Source organism: Pseudorasbora parva, chromosome 1, assembly GCF_024679245.1.
Source record: "Pseudorasbora parva isolate DD20220531a chromosome 1, ASM2467924v1, whole genome shotgun sequence".
NCBI lineage: Eukaryota > Metazoa > Chordata > Actinopteri > Cypriniformes > Gobionidae > Pseudorasbora > Pseudorasbora parva.
The window spans coordinates 4064241-4090180 of record NC_090172.1 but is presented as its reverse complement, the minus strand read 5'-3'; the positions used below and the strand labels follow the sequence as shown (position 1 = coordinate 4090180).

The 25940-nt window shown below is 37.6% G+C and overlaps 1 protein-coding gene across 8 annotated transcripts in view; it reads left to right on the top strand.

The window, feature by feature from the left end:
• myo9aa (myosin IXAa) overlaps positions 1-25940 on the top strand; it is a 244333-nt gene that overhangs the window by 27075 nt on the left and 191318 nt on the right. For all 8 annotated transcript variants that reach the window (XM_067455438.1, XM_067455027.1, XM_067455363.1 and 5 more), the window contains exon 2: positions 24824-25741. In XM_067455438.1, coding sequence (XP_067311539.1) covers positions 24899-25741 — 843 coding nt within the window. In that variant the 5' untranslated portion in view covers positions 24824-24898. The remainder of the gene's footprint in view (positions 1-24823; positions 25742-25940) is intronic.

The window sequence follows — 25940 nt, the reverse complement described above, 5'->3', positions numbered from 1 at the left end:
TGTGTTCTGTCCAATATTTACCCAGCGCTGGGTTGCTAATTGGGTTGTTTTTATCCCAGTCATTTTTAGAGTGTATTGGTCCAAAGTAATCTGTATATTTATATATTTAAATGTTTTGCGTCCTTTTGGCTTTGCAGGATTTTTTCTTTCTATGTGGACAGAAAAAACATACTTGTAAACTTGACAAAATGTTTGAACAAAAAGATCAGTGTTGGGGAACATTGCAATTTGAGATTTTCAGTTTGTATTTGTCAAGTAAAAAAAAAAAAAAAGCAACTAATCTGTGAGAAAATATGTAGCTATGCATTCTGGCTTCACTCGCTACTTTTAAACATCTTATTTTGTAACACGCAAAACTGGTAACGGCTCCAACTTTAACCGAATGCGTTCTTTCCCTAATAAAGTGTTCGTTCTTTTTTTTTTAAAACAACGTTGATAGCATTGTGTCCAAATGTTGACACAAACTGAAGGACATGCTGTGTCTCCGCAGTTTTTGGCTCTTATGCTTGCATGTTTCCTGCTCCGGCTCACTCTGTGTCCCTTCAGGCCGACACAAGCTTGAACTGAGGTTTGTGAGGTCAGCCAGTCTGATTTGTCGAAGTGCTTGTGTCTCTTCCAGTTTCTAACATAAATATTTCAGTGTTGTCCTCCTGACTATGATGAAGCTGTTTAAATGTGTTTCATTTTTGTGACAGAATCAACCTGCTTGTTATATAACTCATGGAAATTCCCCATCTTGTTTGCCTGAGGATAGAAGAGTTTTCCTATGGCTTTAATCCTGGTGTGCATGAGAGAACAGCAGACTCGGGCATATCCAGATGCGTATTACAAATGTTCGTAATGGTCTGAGAATACCCCAGGCCTTTGACGTTATCCCGTACAGGAATCCTCCCAACTCTCTTTACCATCTACTTCTCTTCCTCCCTTTCTCTCAGTCCTGGAAAGTGTCCAGATTCACATTCTACCCAACCTAAGTAGTCTGCAAGATTTAAAATGAGTTTATTTTAGTATCGTAGCAGGTATAAGCAGTGCTTTGAAATATACTTGCGATGGTAGCCAGGTGGATAATCACAATGATTATGATCAATTTTGAAATCACGATTATTGGTGGGTCTTATTTCATGATGCGAGTCATTTTAAATGTCAGTGAAATTTCACAATTATCGAAACTTCTTCAAAAACGAATAGGTTAAATTATTGTTAGTAAAAAGTCCTTAAAATGGCTACAGAAGACAAGTAAACAATGTTATAAGAACAAAGAAACTAAACTTTCAGGAAGATGAACTTATTCAGATGTAATAACATACCACATACATTGAATAAAGCAAATGTAAAACAACACTGCCGTATACATACATTAATCCTTATTTAAAACTTCAAAAGTTATAAATTCAAGAGAAGTGAGTGATTTTATCTTTGTCTTTCATGATCATGATATGATAAAAAGAGCTGCTTTACCTGACTGGAAAAAGCAGAAGTGCAAGCGCCCGGCGACTGTGTCCCGTTCCGTCATAATAAAAGTCCCGGTATTCGCGAGCCGTGTGTTTGTGTAACAATCGCTCCAGCGGCCGTGCTCAGCTCCACAACACTCGGTTCTGCTCTGCTTCACACTACAGTAACGTTAATAACCGCATCGTTGAACATGATTTCTGCCCGTGTCCTATTTTCCACCGGCTGTGAGGTGAAGACCACATGTCCCAAAATACTGCGCTCACACTTGGCGTCATCAAACTACGCCTTTGTTTAGAATAGGCGCCCTCCAGTGGACGGAAAGCTGCATAGTGCACCTTTAAAGAACAAAGGGAACAGAGAAAATGACTCACTGCTCTTGACTAAGTAACTTTTGTAGCTTTAATAAGGATCAACTATTTAATTTATAGTTTATGCAGTGCAGACTGCATATAACTTTCATAACTTTATTACATTTCTGTATATTTCCTAACTGTTAAGACAGGAAGGACAGGAGTAAACATGACGTTTATTATGGGTTTATGTTAGCATTGTTTTAAGTTTACTTAAATTAAAAACTGTTATATTTTTGAAGCCTAATACCAAATGTAAAAACAAACAAAAAAATCAGTAGCTGTATTAATATCAGTTATACTGGCCTTCATTCATAAAAAGATGCCATTTAAACAAGTATTTAAAAATATACTGTCTTTATGTTGTTTCTACATTAGTTTGATTAACTGTGAAATTATTATATTAAAACATATATTAAAAACGTACAAAAACATTTCTTTTTTTATTGCGATTAATCACAGAAAAAATGTGTGATTAATCTAGTTAAAGTTTTTAATCGATTGACAGCACTAGTTTTTAGTATTTTGTTAAATTCAACAACTTATCACAGTTATAGAAATGTAATATTTGGCTCAGGTTTTTTTGTTTAAATAATTTAATTGCTGAATTACCAATTATTTATTGAAATCAAATGTGTATGTAGTAATGCTTCTCCTTAACCAACCTTTGTGAATGTTGAGATGTATTTTACTGTGTCTGAATGATAACTTGAGTGATTTCCTCCTGGTGTCGATTCTAAATCTATTCTTTTTTGTGTTATATCTGTCAAAATCTGTGTAAATAATAGAAAGGTTGATGATTAACACTTGCAATTCAGTGTCGTGATGGTTATAAAAAATATTCTGAAGGTAGTAAAAAAGGTATTAAAAAGTAGTACATTTAACTTAAGGATTGCTGTATATACTCAAATGTTTACATTTACTTAATCCATAACCGTTATTATTACCCATTGCTCCTTCTGTGGAAAAGTGTTATCTGCTGGACTACTGCGAAAACTGTTATCACAGAAGCGATCTATGCTGATTGGCCATAGTGTTAACAAAAGGGATGTTAACAATTCATGAATTGATAGTTGATTAATTGTCGATAATACAGTTAATCTATAAAATGTATCAATCATTGATTAAGCAGGGTCATGTGGTGTCTTCTCAACCACCAATCATGTAAAGACGGAAAAAATGAAGCGATCGCGCCGGAGCATTTCAGAGTTTTTTGTTTTGTGCAAATGTAAGTTGTAATATTGTTGTTTATTAAGTGTTGGCCTATATATATCTCTTCTTATATAGGATGCATTTGCAAATTAATGCGGCCGTAGAGTGCCGGTGATTCAATGTGCGCTGCTCAAACAGCAATGCACAACTAATAATGACTATGATTGGCACTATCATATTACATAGCATTATAAAGAGAACAATATTGTAATAAAACATTGAGAAGAATTTGGGTTTAGTTGCCATGTTTCAGTGCATTTCTCCAGGAAGAGCGCGTCCACAACATGAATTAAAAACACACTGCGGTCAGCCGTTCGCAAGTCGATTTACAGTGAAAGAGTAACTCTTGAAAATGCGTATTGACGAACACAGAAGCGCAAACAATAGAGTAAAACAAAACGTAACGTCAGGGGTTACTCTTTTAGCGCAAGTCAACTCGCGTACTGCTGACCGTCATAAGCTTTTAGTCAATGAAGTTTTAAATATGGACATTTATCTTTCACAAACGTGCCACTTCGCTTCAGAAGGCCTTTATTAACCCCCGGAGCCGTGTGGAGCAGTTATATAACAGATAGATGCACTTTTATGGACTGCCATTTTAAAGCTTGGAAGAGCCAGGGCATTTTTACTATAATTATTGTATTTGTCTGAAAGAAGAATGCCATTTACACCTAAGATGACTTGAGGATTAGTAAATCATGGGGTAATTTTCATTTTTGGCTGAACTAATAATTATTTTGGCTGAACTAATAATTTGCAAATATAGAGATATATATATATAGGCCTACACATAATAAACAACAACCTTTAAGGCTAATGATTAATTGATTGTTCATTTAAATGACGATGAATCATGGGAATTTCTCATTTTGGTGGCCGTCAAAATATTTTAATTTCCTGATCACAGTATGTCTCGGTGTTTATATTGACATACTGTGTCAATACTTTCCTGTCAGAGGAGTCCTTACACTGTAAAAAAAGGCTTTTATTACTTAGTATTAGGGCTGAGCCATATTGAAGAAAAATGCAATCTTGTTAAATAATACGATATTCGTTATGCGATACGATATTGCAATTCGTGTGTAAAATCTATTTAAATTATATTTAAAAAAAAATGAACCTATTTGCGTTTCACATTCTTTCTGGGAAAAGAAAGCATCGCTACACCTTCTGAAAGTGACCAACAGTGTTTTAGCAAACATTTATGTCACAAATTGGTCACGTTTCGGTATGTGTGTGTGTGTCAGACAGCGTGAGACTGCAAGTTGTTTTTCGCAAATTATTTAGTTTAATTACTCTTATTAACATCAAGCAAGTCACACAGTCGTGTGCCCAGTCTATTCTCTGCTATGCGTCGAACTAAAACGTACACTTTTTACAATGTTGAAGTAGCCTATTACAAATCATTCAGATATTGCGTGCCGTTGCGATGCATATTGCGATATATGTACATTTGCTATATTTCAATAATTATGATATTTAGTTTTAAATATGAAATATTTAATATTAATTTAGTATTAAATATTTAGCCCTACTTAGTATTTTTTAGGGATGCACCGAAATGAAACTCTTGGCCGAAGCCGAAACCGAATAATAATGAAATGCTTGGCCGAAGACCGAAGGCCGAATACCGAACGCGGTGTTTCGCATTTTTTCCATTTATTTGGCAATTTTTTTTTACCATTACAATATTTAAATAGTAAAAATTTGCTTTTTACTATTTTGTGTTGCTTTTCAGAGAAATAAATCAAATAACAAAAATACAATTTCAAAATATTTATTTAACACTGAATTTTTTTTTAACATTCCAGCAGATATTATACAAACTAAGCACAACATAACTTAAAATAAATAATTAGTACAATAAAAAATATATTTTTATTTGGCCATCTTAGAAGCCCCCCTTCTTGAATAGCCTATGTTTGGCCTATAACTGACTGCTGAAAGAATGTAACTCTGTATGTCTACAACAACAAATGTGCATTGAATAGTGCAAAAAATGTGGATGAACCCACAACAAATAAATAACTGTCTTAGACATAAGCCTACTTAGCCTACTTCTTCAGGAAAAGTGGCAGGTTCTTCTTTATGAAAAGTAGCTTCTCTGCTTTCTCACATGAAAGTCGGTTCCTCTTCTCATCGATGACATGAGATGCAGCACTAAACAGTGCTTCCACACTGCTGACATGTTTGCTGTATAAAGCGCGCGCCTCTCACTCTACGTGGGTTACTTTTTGATCGCGTCATTAAAAACGTCATTGTTCGGCCAAAATTATTCGGCCTTTTTACTTATTCGGCCGAATGCCGAAAGTGCTTTTTTTGGCTATTTTCGGCCGAATAATTTCGGTTGCCGAACATTCGGTGCATCCCTAGTATTTTTGTGTTGTTTGTTTTTAATCAAAATTGCAAAAAAATCTTACATTAAGAAACTTTTACTAGACAAGTCAAAATTATTGCCTTGTTTTGGGAAATTTTTGGGGAGTTTTTACCATAACCAGAGAAAATAAATTGAGAGTTTTTGCATAAAATAAGCAAAATAATCTGCCAATGGGGTAAGTAAAATAATGTTGTTTTAAGATTATTTTATTTACCCCACTGGTAGATTATTTTGCTTATTTTAAGCAAATATTCTCTTAATTTTGAGTTATTTTTCCCCCAAAACAAGACAAATACTTTTGCTTGTCTAGTAATTACTTCTTGTTTTAAGAATTTTTAGATATTAGAAACAAGACAAAAATACTAAGTAAGAAAAGCCTTTTTTGCAGTGTATTTGTAATGTAGACATTGAATGGTCATTTCGGAAAACGACAGTCCTCCGTCCAGCGGCCTCATGTCCCGTGAGTGAGGGAAAGTAAAGGACAGGGAGGGATGAGCAGACCGGAAACCGCAGACGTACTGCTGTGATTCGGCAGTGACTGCAAACGGGGGGAATCTCTCTTTTTAACCGAGCCTGCGTGTTGCTGGCTCGCTCTGAAGAGTGGCTTTTGTAGATAAGGTCTCTAGAGTGAAATGTCACAAGCCAACACAGGAAATTGTGTCAGAGCGGGAGAGAGTGAGAGGAGGGATTGTCTGCCTGTGCTTTAAACACTCGGATTACTGTCATCCTCTTCAACCGTTCTGACACCCATCCACATGGAGCAGCTTTACACTCGCAGCCACAACAATATGCTGGGCTGTAAAAAGTCATCTTTTACTCATCATTACACTCTTTCTAGCATGTTGTATGGAGCTCCTGACATAAATTCAATGTACAAGTTCTATACAACATTCTTCAAAATATCATCTTTTGTGAAATACACTATATTGTCAAAAGTTTTGGGACTCCTGCCTTTACATGCACATGAACTTTAATCCCATTCTTAAGCCGTAGGGTTTAATATGGAGTTAGCCCACCCTTTGCAGCTATAACAGCTTTAGCTCTTCTGGGACTTTTGGACTTTCCACAAGGTTCAGGAGTGTGTTTATGGGGATTTTTTGACCATTATTCAAGAAGCACATTTGTGAGGTCAGGCACTGATGTTGGACGAGTAAGGCCTGGCTCTAATTCATCCCAAAGGTTTTCTTTTGGGTCGAGGTCAGGACTCTGTGCACTGGTGTGCAGTCATGTTGGGACAGGAAGGGGCCATGCCCAAACTGTTCTCACAAAGTTGGGAGCATGAAATTGTCCAAAATGTTTTGGTATGCTGAAGCATTAAGTGTTTCTTTCACTGGAACTAAGAGTCTAAGCCCAACCCCTGAAAAACAGTCACACACCATAATCCCCCTCCACCAAACTTTACACTTGGCACATTGCAGGCAAGTCCAGTTCTCCTGGCGACAACCAAACCCAGACTCGTCCATCGGATTGTCAGACAGAGAAGCGTGATTGGTCACTCCAGAGAACACTTCTCACTGCTCTAGAGTCCAGTGGCGGCTGCTTTACTCCACTGCATCCCACGCTTTGTATTGCACTTGGTGAAGTAAGGCTTGGATGAGCTGCTCGGCCATGGAAAACCATTTCATGAATCTCTCTACGCTATTGACTCTGCAGAAAGTTGGTGACTTCTGTGCACCGTGACCCTCAGCATATGCTGATCCCACTCTGTGATATTACGTTGCCTATCAACAAAGTTTCTGTTGTTCCCAATCGTTCCCAATCGCTTGCACTTTTGTTATAATCCTACTAACAGTGGCGTGTGGAATATTTAGTAGTGAGGAAATGTCAGGAATGGACTTATTGCACAGGTGTCAGCCTATCACGGCACCACGCTTGAGTTCACTGAGCTCCTGAGACCGACCCATTCTTTCACTAATGTGTGTAGAAGCGTCTGCAGGCCTAGTGCTTGATGTATACCTTGAATTTGGCCATGAAGTGATTGGAACACCTGAATTCAATGATGTAGAGGGCTGTCCCAATACTACTGGCAATAGAGTGTATCTGACCACCTTTACAGTTTAAGAAATCTTTGTGATGGCTGGATCATTATACAGATAGCCTTATCTGTTGGCCTGCTTTCAGGACACCAGCAGCTCTGGGCAAGCTCTGCTTTTCATGTAGAGGAATTCACAACAACCCCCCCCCCAAGATCTCTATTGTCATAAACAAACCTCTTGTATCATATTTACAATGTGAAGCAGGTTTTTGAGATAAACATCTAGCCCATCTCCCCCCCCCCCCCCCCCCCAGCCCATATTGAGATTTTACCTCTGATGTGAAAGGTTATTTTTTTTCATCCAAAACAAGTGTTATGCGTAATATGTGGAAGTGGATCTTGTTTTTCATTTTCAGCTCAGGAAAACTCTAGTTCCCCTTAATTAATGATCATTTGCCCAGAGGCCTGCGGAAATATTGTATTATCTGTAGCTTATGAACACAAGTAAGGCCTTGTGTCACACACACCGCTCTTTTCACTTGGATGCTTATCAGTACAACTGCTCTACTCACTTTAATGCCAATATTCTCGTCTGGGTTAATTGAGCTTGATATAGAAACATATGCATGTGTTTTTTTGTACTTGCGTGTCAATATCGAGTAGATCAGATATGCAGTATCTGATGATTTCGTGGTCACTGAAGAGCAAGGCTTCCCTTCGTACCGATACCAATACTTATTTTGTACAGTTCAAAGATATTTAGATTTGGTTTCCAATACAAAAATGTACAATTTTCTTATTCTTAAGTGTTTTTGTCCAATTTTAAGAAGAATGTAAGTTAGATGCATATTTTCCCGGCTATGTAAGGTAATGCAACATTGTGAATAATTTCAATTCGCTTTTTTTATTTGGCCATTGTCGTTTCTAAAGAGAGCATCATTATACTAGAAATTAGTTTTGATTTATATTCAGTTTAAAACAATTTTATGATGGTAAATGTTGTTTATTACTATAAATTATTAATATTTACATGTATGCACATGTGCAGTACTGATCATAAGTTTGGAAACATTTTTAATGTTTTATGCTAATCAAGCCTGCATTTATTTGATCAAAAATACAGAAAAAAAACTGTAATATTGTGAAATATTACAATCTAATCTATTTTAATATAGCCTACTTTAAAATATAATTGATCTTTATAATTGACCCTTAAGAAATCATTCTATAATATGATGAGTTATTATCAATTTTTGGAAACAGTTGTGCTGATTAATATTTTTGTGGAACCTGTGATACTTTTTTCAGGATTTAGTTAAAGTTAAAAAGAACAGCATTTATTCTGTCCGTCCGTCCGTCCGTCCGTCCATCCATCCATCCATCCATCCATCCATCCAATTTCAAAATAAATCTTTACTCTCACTTGAACAATTTAACACATCCTTGCTGAATAAAAGTATTGATTTACTAAAAAAAAAGACAATAATTACTGTCCCCAAACATTTGAACGTTAGTGTATATTGTTACAAAATATTTCTGTTTTAAATAAATAAACTTTTTTTTGTTTACATTAATGAAACATGAAAAACGTTCATGGGTTATAAAAAAGTAACACTTTATTTTACGGTTCAGTTATTAACTAGTTGCTTATTATCATGCATATTACTAGGATATTGTCTGTTTATTAGCACTTATAAAGCACATATTAATGCCTTATTCTTCATGAGCTTATTCTACATCCCTCAATCAGACCCAATACCTAAACTTAAATGCTACAAAAACTACCTTACTAACTATTAATAAGCAGTAAATTAGGAGTTTATTGAGGAAAAAGTTGTAGTTAATAGTGAATGTGTTCCCCATACTAAAGTGTCACCAAAACATATTAAGCAGCACAACTGTTTCCAACATTTTTAATAAATCAGCATTTTAGAGTTTATATATATGTATATTATACGCACGCACGCACGCACACACACACACGTTGGTTTACAGGGACTCTCCATAGGCGTAATGGTTTTTATACTGTACAAACCGTATTTTCTATCCCCTTACACTGCCACTGCCCCTAAACCTACCCATCATAACATTCTGCATTTTTACTTTCTCAAAAAAACATAATTTAGTATGTTTTTAAAGCTATTTAAAATATGAGGACATTTGAAATGTCCTCATAAGCCACATCTATAGTGTAATACCAGTGTAATACCAATGTAGTTATACAAATTTGTGTCCTCATAAACCACATAAACAGACACACACACACACACACACACACACACACACACACACACACACATATCATACTGATCCAATCTGTTGTCCACTTGTACTAGCTGTAAATTTCATCTGTGGTCATTTGGCTACCAATGTCCTTTACTCTAAAGCAAACAGAAATTATCCTGACAAGGTCATTGCCGCCTCTTAGTGTGAGTAGCTGTAGGCGAGGGCCGCAGTAGCCAGAGCTCTCGTCTCTGAACATGTGGCTGTTTGACTGCAGGCCTGGCCTGTAATTACACAGACATTTGTGAGGGAGTATGTCCATGGGGCGAGTTGGTGCCTGAACCGGTATGCCCTCCCAGGCCTCTTTTACCCCTCTACCCCTGTCATAAATCAAAGGGCCAGCTGCCAGTGGCTCATTATCGGTGTAATTATCTCATCCTGCAGTCCTGCTTTATCTCCAAGACAGCCTGGGCCTCACAGCCCTATCCCGTCCTTTCCCAGACAGACCACTGCATGAGCCCGCTCCTCTGATCCTGCGCCCTGTATTCATCTCTGATATGTATAATCATGTTTTTAATTGGTATTTTAATGAGTTTCTGACATGACCACTGTTAGTAAAGGAGGGTTTCAGCAGGTCGGCAAATCAATCCATGTTCATTGTCCCTAAGACAAAGAGAAAGCTAAGAGGTGACCGTTCTTTTTTTCAGTCTCTGGCCCCAAATTATGGAATGAGCTGCCACACTTCACATCAAGCAACTCACTTCTAGTTTTCAAATCTCTTCTTAAAACCAATTTTTTCTCTTTGCCCTTTAACACAATTTGAGATGACTTTTATTGTGACTGCCCTTTTACTGAGTTAACTTCTGGTTAAGTTCAAGTTTTGATGTGGTTACCTTAAGTAGTTTTAATGTGTGTTATGTAAATTATTTTGTGTATTGCCAATGTACAGCACTGGCTAACCTTATTTTTAAAAATGCTTTATAAATAAATGAGATTGAGGTCTTAAAAAGTCTTAATTTGACCTTCCATCATTTAAGGCCTTAAAAATGTCTTAAACTGGAGCAGCAAGTCTTAAATTCAATATCATGTCATTAAATTAGGGCCAAAAACATGCAGAAAACATGGGCAGAATCCAGTCATAAAAATGGAATAAAAGAAAAGTATTTCATGAGGCCAAAAAAAATGTTTTGTTAAACTTAGTACGTTATATGATTTCAATTAATAAGACATGCTTTTTGATTAATAACATTTTATTTAACCATTACAACAGCTCAGATAAATTAAAACAGAATTAACTATATATATATATATATATATATATATATATATATATATATATATATATATATATATATATATATATATATATATATATATATATATATACATACTAAAATAAAATAGGGCCCGACATTTAATTGCTAAATTAAATTGCATGAACTGCAAAAGAGTCCCACAAAAGTATATAAATATGCGGATGGTGGATAAGTGGATGGTGACCAAACATGCCAAGCTCCAAATGTCCCATAAAAAAACATGCACATTCACAATACTCTGAAGAACACCTTTGCTGCGTACAGTTGAGAAGTTCTTGGTTTTTGTAGATCGGGACGACCCAGGTTTGAACATGCAGTAACAAGAATAGGATCTGAGAGCTAGAATACAATTAAATCTGGACTCAAATAAAGGGTGCAGCTCTTTATTTGAGTCAATATGCTGACGTTTTAGCACTTCCAGTTTCACCGGTCTGAAGTCTGTTCTTCTTTTTTTTTTGTGGTTAAATGCCTAAAATAAGATCTGTGGTTAACACAAGCTAAGGATATTTTCACATTTTATTCTACGACATAAAATGCATCAGTAATACTGCCTGTGATTTGTGCAAAGACAAGTGGCTAAAAGAATTGCAATCTCAAACTTTCAGGGGAAATATACTTTTTTTTAAATGAAGATTAAAATAGTTGTGTGTAGTTCATTTATAACCTAGATTTAGCATTTAAACTTTAAAATTGTGATAATTTGTGTAGACTATCATGATAAACTAAATGTGCAAGAATCATACACTTTTTTTGGTCCCTATTTTCTGCAATAATCCAAAAGCCAAATGAAAAATCATATTAGGTTTTTGTCGTTTTTGGTTGAACTTACAGGTTGGCCCACAAAAATACATGATTTGACAAAAATACTTGAGCATATCGTTGCCTCTCATTTGTGTAACCATCTAATGATTAATAACCTTTTTGAACCCCTGAGACTGAGGCTTTGGTTGAAGGGGACACATTATGCCCCTTTTCATAAGATTTAATATAAGCAGGTGTCCCCAGAATTTCTGTGAAGTTTCAGCTCAAAATACCCCACAGGTCATTTATTATAGCTTGTCAAATTTGCCCCTATATGGGTGTGAGCGGTTTTTGTGTGTGTCCCTTAAAATGCAAATGAGCTGCCCCCCCCCCCCCCCTCCAGAAGGGGGCGGATCCTTTACACAAGCTTTAGATACTCTGTCAACAACAAAACAGGCCAATCTCACTCAGCCAAAATGTCAGAATAACAAGTTGTGGAGCAGCCGTACATGTTTAACCTGGAGTCGGTCACAGATGAGAGTCTTAGGAAGAAGTTGCACGTTTTAGACTGCACCTGAACATTTCTGAATGGTTAGTGGGTACATTTATGTAACGTTAGTTGTTGAGTTACGTTGATTAACCTCATAGACTAGTACTTTCATGTTAATGTATAAACTGTTTTATAGGAGCTTGTGTGGGAACGTAAAAAGTCTGTCACAGACTATACAATGCAAAATAAATGTGTGTTTATGAATTACGCAAATGGTGAGCGTTTTTGGAACAAAACAATAAAGCCTCTTTGAATTCAGTCAGAGACTGTTAACTTTAGCCATTTCATTTAGCCTTTCTAACATTCTAGAAAGAAAAGTTGCAAACATTCACAAAAGATGAAGTGCCATCCTTACTTGTTGTGGATATGAAGTTAGAGCACAAAGCGTTGGTTTTGAGCCATCCTTTAGAAACAACTTTTTTGCAAATCTAGCGTTGCACTGAACCTCGTTGGTGAATAAGTCATGCGTAAAAGGATTTGTGCAAGCATTGGCGTCTGAACCATTGTGTGTGTGTGTGTGTGTGTGTGTGTCTGTGTGTGTCTGTGTGTGTGTGGGACAAGACCCACCCACTTTTATCGTTTCTAATTCAGCACGTCTGTTTACCTACTCTTACCCGATAAACACTTGTTATTGAACACGTTAGATGCTTTATTTCCTTTTTTCTAATATTTTCTCCATTTTTATTGAAAATAAATGCCTTTCCGATCTGATATGTGATGGGGGAAAGGGAATAGAGCGAGTGTGGCAAAAGGCGGATTTGAACCTCTGATCGATTTGCGTCAAAACTTGATGACCTGCATCTCACCCCTACACTATTGCCATGATAAATAATTTATTGATTCATTGAATTAATCGTTTAGTAAATGGCAGTATATTTGTATTAAATGTAAATGGCCTTTAACGCTACTCCAGTAAAAAAAAAAAAAAAAAAAAAATCTGAGAGAGGACCCACCCACTTTTTAGTTGCTTCCGATGCCCATGTGTGCAAATTTAAGATTTTATCGACATTCACTGTCAGATGGTCTCTGGCCGGTCTTTGACCAATGAAAGCTGCGATAGAGTCGACCTTTTGCCGTAAGTCTGAATGTCTGACTACGTGAGACCAAGTATGTAATGACATGGACAATAAGAGGTGCAAGATTACGCTCCAATCTCTGATTAATCAGATTTCAGTGCATGATTTTTTTCTTTTTATCGTCCCCTTGTTCCACAAATATTTGGTTACATTCTTGGAATTTTCCATTTTTTTTAAAATAGTTAAACTATCCCTTTAAAGATTGATTTCTATTATGTATATATTTCTTGGAGGTTGTGTAAGAGCTTCACTAAAGTAATGCATGTTTTCCCTCACTTAATGTTCGGCATATATTCCCTTGTGTCTTTATTTTTGGCAGCAGTCCTATATAACAGTCCCCTTCCTTTACTTTGAAACATGTTTGTTTTGCAACAGTATATCTTTGCTTATTACCAGCAATAATAAACCCAGGCCCAGAGGCAGTGAACATAGTGAGATTATGGATGTTTGTGCTCTGCATTTTTTTGAGGATAATGTTTTTGTGTGTTTAAAGGTGTAATTTTTATTTTATTTTTTTCCTTTCCTGCTCCCTCTCAGAGCATTATTGACTCTTACGGTGACTTGTAAGCGCTTGTAAAAGCAGCAGAACGTAAGGAACGAGCCCTTGGTCATCCATGCCTCATTAATCTGTGTTTCAACTGCATACATACTTCGGTCGCAGTGCTCTTCGCTGATTGGCCAGTGCTTGGATCATATGCTCTTGTTGTATAGGCATTCTTGTCTCCATAATCAGGGATAGCCGCTCCAGGAACTGTTGCCCTGCAAAAGGTCTCAAGCAGCGTTGGGTTTTGGAACAAAGGGCCCGTTTGACTGATTGAGTCAGGGCATGTTTGAATGGACCTCTGTCTTCAAGTGTCCGGCAAATGAGTCGCTGAGCTGGCTGTGTTGGAGTTTCCTCTGGGTTCACCGCACTGCGTCAGGACTTTAACTAGGCCTATAGAGTATTATCTTTTGGTGAATCTCATAAAATTTTTAAGTGATAGTTCACCCTAAAATGAAATTTAAGTCATTATTTACTCACTCTGGTGTAGTTCTATTTTCCGTTTACCTTTTTTTTTGTCTGAAAAAGAAAGATAAAAATTAAAAGAAATGTCCAATGCATGCTCATCCCTATAAATGCATCGAATAGCAACCAATGTCAAGCTTTTTAGAAGAAAAAAAAGAAGAAGAGGCAAACGTATCACAGAATAGTCTGACGTTACATGTGTTGTATTATTGTTTTGGGCTAGTAGTTGGCTGATTTTGTTGTAAAAACTTGGCAGGACCCTGTCTGCACGCGCGCTGGAATAAACAATCTTAGCCGGTGTTGTAAAAAAATAAAAGAATTGAATGATACACAGAGTACTTACCCAACATGATCACAATTTCAGAGAAATAGTGAAGGTGAATGCATACAAACAAGCTCTCCGTTTAGGATTCGAACAAATATAATCCAAGCGGCTTTGATGACGTGATGATTACGTTACTGTTGATCATCTGTCCGTCATCGGCTAAAGCCCGCCCTGATGATTTCATTGGTCAGAACAGTTTCTATTCGTAGATAATTACTCCTCTATGGATCAAGTCCTGACCGAACCACCCGACCTTAACATTTTGTCGACAGGGACAGTGGACAATTTAAAGAAAAGTTTGTTTTTCATGAGACTGTGACTCCTCTGCTGCCATCTACTGGTTATAGTGAACATTTATTGTTTTACAAATCATCACATTAAAAATAACATTACAATTTCATACTATTTAGAGGTTTGAAGTGCTGGTAAAAGTGTGATGCTCTTTAAAAGTGCTTAAATTTTACTCAAAATGTTGTTCAAACCCTGAGATGAAGAGCTTAATGTAAAAAAACAAAAAACATTAGACTATTTCTGCCACAATACCATGGTTACAGTTAGCATTATTACATTAAGTCCATGGTAAATGTTGGCTTCTTGTGGATTGCAAAGCCTTCTATAACTTTGTTTATGGCACAATGTTTCTCCTGGTTTCCACATTATCACTGTTTGACCTAATATCTATGGTTTACAGAATTCAACCTTCCCACCAGATCTCGCTCTGACGTTATTTAATACTGCAGCGAATTCAAACACCTTCTCACCGGCTCTCCCAGTGCTGTGTAGTAACGGTGTTGTGTGATCGAGATTGCTGTCTATTATTGGTCATACAACAGAAATGGCAGCTCTTATCAGTTGGCCAACGTTGCCGCGATCTGGAGCTGTGATTTTATCTAATTAGACTTTTAAGCTTTTAGGAGAAGTTGTGTGTGTTATTAGTTTTAATGCAGGCCGTTTGCATTTCTGTGCAATTGTGGTGTTCTTTGGGTGCAGATTTGTTTGGATCCCCCAGTTTTACCAGACACACTTGTCCACTGTCAATGGTAATTACATCACTTCTTATGCATCCACAAGGACGTGCTACAGAAAGTTTCACATGTGATAAAGATTGGTTACAAGAGTTGCAAATTCCTGCTGAGAGATTCTCACTCTTGATCACAAACCGAAACCTCTCTATCCATGTTTTTTTTTGTTCAAGAATGCCCGGCTGATGCTAAAGTGAGATTATAGAATAACTTTACCAAGTTTGTCAGTCTCAATGTCTGGTACGTCTATTATGTGACCCAACCTGTATTTGTATGGGGAAAAAAATATTTCCCATATTTCTTAACTTCTCAAATGCGTGGTTCCTTTTTGACTAGTTAAAGTTTGTAAAGTGTGAAATCCTGATGTCCTCGGGCTGTAGCCATTAGCTGATTGAGCTGTTATGGTAAATAAGGTGCAGTATGGACTCTGGAGAAGAATCTTCCTCCAAATCTGTTGCTATCCTTTAAGTAGCGTGCTGACCATCTGCTCCGCTGTGAAGTCCCCAAATCCTCCGAGAGCTCAGCAAAGTGCACCTCTAATACTCTCCTTATGGCTCCCTATGCAATCTGGTCAGGCATTACGGAGTGCGCTGAGCTGGATATTAGTATTTGTGTGTGCATTATGTGAGCCAAAAATCACAAAGTAGGATGAGGTCTTTGGATGTAGTATATTCAGAACTAGTGTTGGCACGATACTGGACAGTATTGGTATCATTTCCGATATTTCCGTATCGGTACATTTCAAAATCTCTATATTTTTGACAACACTTATACAGAAGAATGTGCTACTACCATGTAGGATAGATAATAATACAATAAAATATGGACAAACCCAACTGTTGTTTAACTTTTAAACCCAATGGTTGAGTTTGTCAATATTTGACCTAAACAGGAGTTGAAACAACCCAGTATTTTTTGAATGCATGTTAATTACTGTGTTATATCATATTATATGGCATACTGCTTTTATGAACATTCAGTATGCACAGATGACTGATAAATAGCCAATACAATTCTGATCTATACTATATTCTCTAAACAAATACAAATTAAATGAAGTCAATTTATGTATCACAACATTAAAATGTACATCTTGAAGGATGGATAATACTTTTTAGGGTGTTTTTTTATTTCCTGTTTTATTTTTATAAATTTTGCCAGATTTGTGTATTTTTATTTTTTATTTAATATTTCACCCTTTTGTCCCTTTCATTAATCTATTTTACACCAGGTACACAAAATAGTTCCACTCTGGACCTTAAGGACAAAATCGTCCCCATTGAAACCCATTTAAACTGCAATTTTGAATCGCAGGGCCATTTATCTATAAAATGATGCAGTCTTTAGCTGATTTCCCACCGTCAGGTTTCCTCTTGAATTTGGTACTGCACTGTCTGGTTATGAAGCGGTTGGCTAACCGCGTCGAACCGTGCTGGAAAAGCGGCTTTTGGTAATAGGCTTTCATTCTATTGGCAACAGTGTTGGGTTAGTTACTCTAAAAAATAATTGATTACTAGCACTATCTTCAACAGTTTAATTAGATTACTGTACTTATTATGCTCTATAAAAAGTATTACCATTTACTTAATAAATCCCATATCAACCTGACCAGTTGAACAATACAATGATAGCCATGAAACTGCTCTTTTAAGCAAATAATATACAATTGCATATGTTTTTCTTTCTACACACACACACACACACACACACACACACACACACACACACACACACACACACACACACACACACACACACACACACACAATTCGAGAAGGTTAAATGGTCCTAAAGAATATAGTCACACTTGTATTGTTTGCAGTCAAAAATGAGTCCATTGGAAATTAATGGGAGACGAATTTCATCTAGTGGAAGCACTTGTTACTGCACCCAAACAAAATCTGACTGACATAACTTGTTTATATTTATGGCTTTGATGTTCTTACATATCTAAACATTTAAGTAGTATTTTTGTGCATTTTTCATAACAATAAATGTGTAATTCTATAACTTTAAATTCATTTTTTTTTAACTATATAATCCGCCAAATTTCCTCTTTAAAAAGAGATCAAACTACCATCTGAGCTCCTAAAGCAATCAAGATTCATGACAGTTTAAATTGGAAATTATTTTCAGGTCCATGCTAAAGAATTGAATAAATTGATTATAACTACAGCATAAATATAATTTAGTGCCATAAAATCTCCTAAAAATACAAAATATTAAATAAAAAAACATTATCACACTAAAACATACTGCATACTAGAGGTTGAACGACTTCAGTCGACATTTGTGATGAAAGTCGAGTCGACGTCGACTAGTCGCTGATGACGTCATTAATAAAAAAATAAGCCTAAGCCTCGAGCTGAGACTCCAACACAGGTTTTTTTGTGTGTGCACAGCTTATAGGACACAGTGCTGCCCAAAAGGTTATTTCTCCTACATAACAGCTTTTATTGATAATTTATTATGTGTCGTTTCATTTTTCACAGATTTCTGCTTGTTCTGAATTAGATTCAGATAAAGTAGCCAGGTAAAGGCCAGCGACTGGTCGACATCAAGCTTAAAGCGTCATACATTTCATTATATATATTTATATATAAAATTGTTCTATAGTCTATACACATTTTTTCTATACAGAAATAACTAATTCAATTAGAAAAATAGAGTAATGCCTGACTTTAATTATTTTTTCCTTATAAAAGTACAGTAATTAATGACTTAGTAATGCATTACACCCAACATTGTTTGGCAAAACCTTAAAATCTTTTGGAGAGAAAAAATATATATTTTTACCAGTTTGGGATAATTTTTTATTTTACTTTTTTGACAAACATTTTTGGAAGGAAATAAAATTATTAGTGCTATATGTAAACATTGGTGTAAATGAGAGCATGCTTGAATATCAGATGTGTATTTGTATCTGTGTGCATATGAAATGATACCAATATATCATGTATCCCTGGAAATCAACATCTTGAAAATTGGATTAGAAATGTCAAGTAATAGGATTTATGTCCTGGATGATGATGATGCCTGGACACTTCTCACTGAATTAAACATGCAATGTGTCACGATATTGCAGTTTGAAACGTTGCATTTTAAATGTTTCACATGCGGTTAAGGGAATTATTATGCATTACACACCGACCAGGCATAACATTATGATCCTGACATACGCAACAAACTGAGATGCTCTGTGTATTCTGACACCTTTCTATCAGAACCAGCATTAACTTCTGGAGCAATTTGAGCTCCAGTAGCTCGTCTGTTTGATCAGACCACGTGCATCAATGAGCCTTGGCCGCCCATGACCCTGTGGCCGGTTCTCCACTGTTCCTTCCTTGGAGCACTTTTGATAGAGACTGACCACTGCAGACTAGGGATGGGACGAAATATCGTTTGACAAAATATCGCGATACAAAACGTGACGAAATGCATCGAGGTCGAAAAAAATGTATCGCGAAATAAAGATAGATGGCACTGCTGCATGATTTGCGTAGAATGAGGGTGGGGTGCAGCAGCAAACATTAATAGGGAAAGAAAAGGGTTGACATTAGCATTAATATTCTAAACCAAAAATGCAGTTATTGCCTACATAAACTACCATATTTTCTGTTTAACTTTTATTAGACTCCAGAAAGAAAAGGGCGTTTTTTCACTGAGCACATTCTCTGCAGTCTGAGCGCGATGCACTGCAGCTCACTCTCGCTCATGTCTGAGGTAAATCATTAACACCATCACCGCTTACAGTACACCTGTTTTATTGAACTAAATACATTACAATCGGCTAAAACGAATGCACAGGTTACTTTCCTGAACAAGCGCGCTCCCGAGTCCGTGTTCTTCACACTGTCCACGTGAATCGCGGCCAAGCGGCAACCTCCCGCGATCTCTCTTGAAGCCAATACGGAAGTAATGTAAACTGCAATTCCTCAACTGGCCACTAGGGACAGGCTCCAGAAGGGAGCAGAATCTCATTGAGCTCCATGTTAAAAATCTCAACTTTAAAGCAGAAAAAAACATGTTTACAGCCTGGTACAAATTGTGGTTTTGGCTTATAAGGCTAATTTTGATCTTCATGACAACTCTGAGGGGGGTGAATTTTTTTATAACTCATTCGTTTACGTTATATAAAGCCTTAAGGTTCTGCATAATTAAGGGCGTGGTTACAAGTGGATAGCCATTTATCCGCCGTCTATAGTCATTGCGTCACCTCAGCTCCGCGCACATCCCGCCTTTTTGCCCATTTTCTGTTATCCGGGAGTGACACGTGATGACTCGCTCACAAGATGGCAACGCCCAGCTCGCCCCTACTTTAAGCTTCAGAACGGCTTATCAGAATCCTATGGGTGACGTCACGGACGCTACGTCCATATTTTTTTACAGTCTATGATCGCGGCCCAGTTCGGCGCGCACGCGCAAAATACCGGCAGTTAGTTCAACAGGAAATGCGGATCTCTTAAAGGGGCCGCACTATATTCCTACTCGTGTAATATGGACCTCCTCCAGGTATGGTGTGGTTCTGGTTCGTTCACTGGTACACATTAACAATTTTTCATACGAACTTTGCCCTGTTCTGAATTAAACTGCCAGTGTAAAAACTCCCTTTATATACTTAAAATGAGAGAAATCACTAACAGTTACTTACTCATTATTTTTAAGTTTAGGCTTAAGAGAACAATTTCTTAGATAAACATATCTATGACCTTTGATATGTCTAGTCTTCATACTGTATTGATTATTATTGAATAAGTATGGTTTCACTAATAATAAATGTACATTTCCATAAAGCATGCACATTTGTCCATACCTATGTTGATTAGAGTATTAAAAACTTAATTTAAACTTAATTTAAGATACATTTACAATTGCTAAAAAGGTGCGATTTAAAATCGAGTTAACTCATGACAATCATGCAGTTAATTGCGATTCAATACTTTAATCGATTGACAGCCCTATAGTGCCCTCCACAATTATTGGCACCCCTGTTTAAGATGTGGTCGCGGACTTCTAAAAATTCTTCTTCTTTTTTAAACAACATAGAACCAAAATGCAAAAAAAATAGAAAAATCCTACCTTTCGTTTAAGTACATTACTTTGGTGGTAAAAAAAATCACAGATTTGAAAAAAATAAAAATAAAATTTGATATCGTATCGTGACGTATCGTATCGTAACACTGGCATATCGAGGTGCATCGTATCGTGAGTTTAAGTGTATCGTCCCATCCCTACTGCAGACCGGGAACAGCCCACAAGAGCTGCAGTTTTGGAGATGCTCTGACCCAGTCGTCTCGTCTAGCCGTCACAATTTGTCAAACTCGCTCAAACTACGCTTGCCCATTTTTCCAGCTTCTAACACATCAACTCTGAGGACAAAATGTTCACTTGCTGCCTAATATATCCCACCCACTAACAGGAGCCGTGATGAAGAGATCATCAGTGTTATTCACTTCAGCTGTCATAATGTTATGCCTGATTGGTGTACACTGCACTGTTTTACAAAATGCAGTATGCTTATGTTCATAAATGCAGCCAGTGTGCTGAAAACCAACTACAGGATGATAGGATCTGTTCGCTTTGACACTAAACGCTGTTTTTCCACCAATGGTATCCAACTTGAACAAATCTTGGACTGCAGTGAAGCTCTAAAACAATCCTGATGTTTGAAAGATGTCTAAATACCAAATGTCCCCGTGTTGATGAATGTGTCTGTTGTATCAATGCCATCACTAGAGGGGTGAACAGGGAGCTCAGTGAGACCTGTCTCTGCACCTGAGAGGGCTGGCCGGACTCCAGGTATTAGAGCTCAAATATCCAGCTCATTAGCTCCCGATGAGAGACGGGGGCCACATTGACCTCACAAGCACAAATAAATAAAGCCCTGCTCCCGAACGGGCTCCTGTATTGAAACATCTCTGAGTTGTTGTTTCAAAGATGGCCTGTTGCCCTCAGATTGGTTTAAGACTGAAAGTAGAGCTGTGGGTGTAATTTCAGTAGATTTAAAGGGTTAGTTCGCCCCGAAATAAAATGTCATTAACTCCTCACCCTAATGTCGTTCCACACCCGTAAGACCTCCGTTCATCTTCAGAACACAGTTTAAGATATTTTATATTTAGTCCGAGAGCGCATTAAAGTGTATGCACACTATACTGTCCATGTCCAGAAAGGGAATAAAAACATCACCAAAGTAGTCCATATGAGACATCAGTGGGTTAATTAGAGTCTCTTGAAGCATCGGAAATACATTTTGGTCCAAAAATATTAAAAACTACGACTTTATTCAGCTTTCTCTTCTCCTCCGGTTTGTTTTCAATCCTCAAATAAAGATTCGAACTGGTATGAATCAGCGGATCGTGTGTCAAACTGCTGAAATCACGTGACATTGGTGATCCGAATCATGAATCAATACGCTGATTCATAAGCGTTCGAATCTTTATTTGAGGATTAAAAACAAACCCGGAAGAAAAGACAAGCACAAATAAATAAAGCCCTGCTTTTGAACGGGCTCCTGTATTGAAACATCTCTGAGTTGTTGTTTCAAAGATGGCCTGTTGCCCTCAGATTGTGTGAAGACTACAATAGAGCTGTGGGTATAATTTCAGTAGATTGACTTTTACAGCTAAATCAGTTGTTTTATGTTAAACATCGACATTTATGTAACGTTTATAGCAATTTAACAAAGTAATTGCCTTGTTTTTTTTCTTTGCGTCAGTATACACAGTGCTTCTGGAATGAATAGTAACCCTTGGAGACTGTTCAGGCTTTATTAAGTGGACGGTTGTGAATCAAGTTATTGTGTGTCTGTTGGAGAAGGTGGCAGCTGGTGATTTTGGCAGCGAGATGGTTTTCTGTGCTCTGTTGAGAGCAGATAGTGACCCAGTGTGTGCGGAGACACGGATCTGTCCATTCTTCATAGTAACTCAAAAGTCAGTCTGTTATAATCTCTTAAAGGGGCTTAACACACACAGTCTCATGTTAATCTTGAATTATTGCATCCTTCATATCTCCGAAGACTCTTTAGTTTTTTCATATTTATAAAAGATACACTTACCTAAAGGATTATTAGGGACACCATACTAATACTGTGTGTGTTTGACCCCCTTTCGCCTTCAGAACTGCCTTAATTCTACGTGGCATTGATTCAACAAGGTGCTGAAAGCATTCTTTAGAAATGTTGGTCCATATTGATAGGAGAGCATCTTGCAGTTGATGGAGATTTGTGGGATGCACATCCAGGGCACGAAGCTCCCGTTCCACCACATCCCAAAGATGCTCTATTGGGTTGAGATCTGGGGACTGTGGCGGCCATTTTAGTACAGTGAACTCATTGTCATGTTCAAGAGACCAATTTGAAATAATTCAAGCTTTGTGACATGGTGCATTATCCTGCTGGAAGTAACCATCAGAGGATGGGTACATGGTGCTCATAAAGGGATGGACATGGTCAGAAACAATGCTCAGGTAGGCCGTGGCATTAAAACGATGCCCAATTGGCACTAAGGGGCCTAAAGTGTGCCAAGAAAACATCCCCCACACCATTACACCACCACCACCAGCCTGCACAGTGGTAACAAGGCATGATGGATCCATGTTCTCATTCTGTTTATGCCAAATTCTGACTCTACTATCTGAATGTCTCAACAGAAATCTAGACTCATCAGACCAGGCAACATTTTTCCAGTCTTCAACGTCCAATTTTGGTGAGCTTGTGCTCCACTATTTGTAGTGGAGATGAGTGGTACCCGGTGGGGTCTTCTGCTGTTGTAGCCCATCCGCCTCAAGGTTGTGTGTGTTGTGGCTTCACAAATGCTTTGCTGCATACCTTGGTTGTAACGTGGTTATTTCAGTCAAAGTTGCTTTTCTATCAGCTTGAATCAGTCCTACACTGCCCCTAAACCTACTCATCACAGGAAACTGCACGGTTTACTTTATCAAACAACAAAAAAAACCTCATTCTGTATGATTTATAAGCCTTTTGAAAAATGGGGACGTGGGGAATGTCCTCATAAGTCACCCTCTCCTTGTAATACCTATGTCATACCCATGTCATTATACACATTTGTGTCCTGTGTGCACGTGTACACGCACATCCAGGAGAAATGCCCATACAAGGAATTCCGCCCTTAATGATGTCATACAGGGCCATACTTGGACTGAAACTTAAACTTTCCGAGACTTGTTTGAATCCTGAAGGAGTGTATTTGGCACTGAAATACTCTGTCACACATCCCATGCCCATGTTTAGCATGAAAATCAACTCTTTAACAATGTAAATAAACCAGAATGCATGAAAAAACTGCAGTTAATCATTTAACTTTGTCTGTTAGTTGGTTCATTTATGTGGAATAATAAGTTGGATTACTAACTTAAGTAGTATACTGTTGCTAGAAGAAATGTCAGTAAATAGCTACACAATATCCTGACATAGTAATGTGTTTACAGGTATCTTTTTATTTTGATTGATAACATTGATAACCAGTTTGTTGGAAATGAAATCATCATTAGACCACAGGAATAAAAATGTCGGCCTATGCATTTTATTATTAGTGATATTTAGTAGTATTAATGCTATTTATGCAAAGAGAAATCAGTTTCTCACATGAGAATGCTTGGCTCTTATGAAAATAAGTCATTTAAAATATCCCTGAAATGCTGTTAAATCTTGTTAAACACTCTGCTCTTCAGAGACCCACCCAATAATGCCAATTTATACATACTGTAGACTTGTACCCGACCCAATTTGACTGTCATTAAACAACCACTGATTAAGTAAAAAAAATGAATATCTGTTAAAAAAAATATATAATAATAGCAACACTGATTGTTGGACTCAAATATCTCAAATGCTAATACTGGGCGTGGGTGATACTAGTATAGTTAATGGTATATCATGCTTGTGTCATTTTATATTTGTGCATTTAATGATATAGTTATTAGAAATCATTATCCCAAAATCATTTTATACCGTTAGTGCCAAAGGTCTCTGCGACAGGGTTATTATAGTTAACTAAAACTGAAACCATAAACATTTGAAAAATATATATATTTTTTGTTAGTTCTCAACATATTGATGCCGAATGATTGTCTCATTATAACAGCAGAAACAACTTATGGATAATAGATTGGATCGGTTCTGAAAAAATGGTATCGGTGCATCCCTAATTTTCTTATCCTCATTGCCTCTTTTTCTTGCAGTTGTAATGTCTTGAAGCAGTATCTGGGCCTTTTGAAGGATGTACAGTGAGTGCTGATGGAAACTTCTGCTCCAATATGAGTGTTCATGATGTTGGCGGGAGACGACGCTTTGAGGACTCCGAGTTCACCCTGCGCATCTACCCAGGGGTCATCGCCGAGGGCACCATCTACTGCCCCATCACCGCCCGCAAGATCACTTCAGCTGCGGAGGTCATCGAGCAAATCATTGGCCGGCTGCAGCTGGATCGGACGAAATGCTACGTCCTGGCGGAAGTGAAGGAGTTTGGCGGGGAGGAATGGATCCTCAACCCCACCGACTGTCCCGTCCAGCGCATGATGCTTTGGCCTCGCATGGCCCTGGAGAACCGCTTCAGCGGCGAGGACTATCGCTTTCTGCTGCGGGAGAAGAACCTCGACGGCTCCATCCACTATGGAAACTTGCAGATGTGGCTGCAAGTCACGGAAGAGCGGCGGCGTATGATGGAGCGAGGCTTCCTTCCGCAGCCCTCGCCGAAGGATTTCGACGACCTTTGTAACCTGCCGAATCTCAACGAGAAGTCCCTTCTGGACAACCTACGCAGTCGCTTCAAGCAGGAGAAAATCTACACTTATGTGGGAAGCATACTCATAGTCATCAATCCCTTCAAATTCCTGCCAATCTATAATCCCAAATACGTTAAGATGTACGATAATCACCAGCTGGGCAAGCTGGAGCCGCACATCTATGCGGTGGCGGACGTGGCTTACCACGCTATGCTGCAAAGTAAGCAGAATCAATGCATTGTTATTTCTGGAGAAAGTGGGTCAGGCAAGACCCAAAGCACCAACTTCCTGATCCACCACCTTACGGCTCTCAGTCAGAAGGGCTTTGCTAGTGGAGTGGAGCAGATCATTCTGGGTGCCGGACCAGTGCTGGAGGTAAGAGCGGATTATATTCATTAACAATATTGCATGGTTGTTGGCAGTGCTTTTTATAGGTTTGTACTTAGAGCTGCTCATTAAAAGAGGTAATTCAGCACTGGGAAGATGAATCTGTTTTTAAACTGGCTCATTAATGTAGTAGAAATGCCTTCTAGACTAAGAAAAGACAAGACATTTTTTTATTTTTTTATCATGG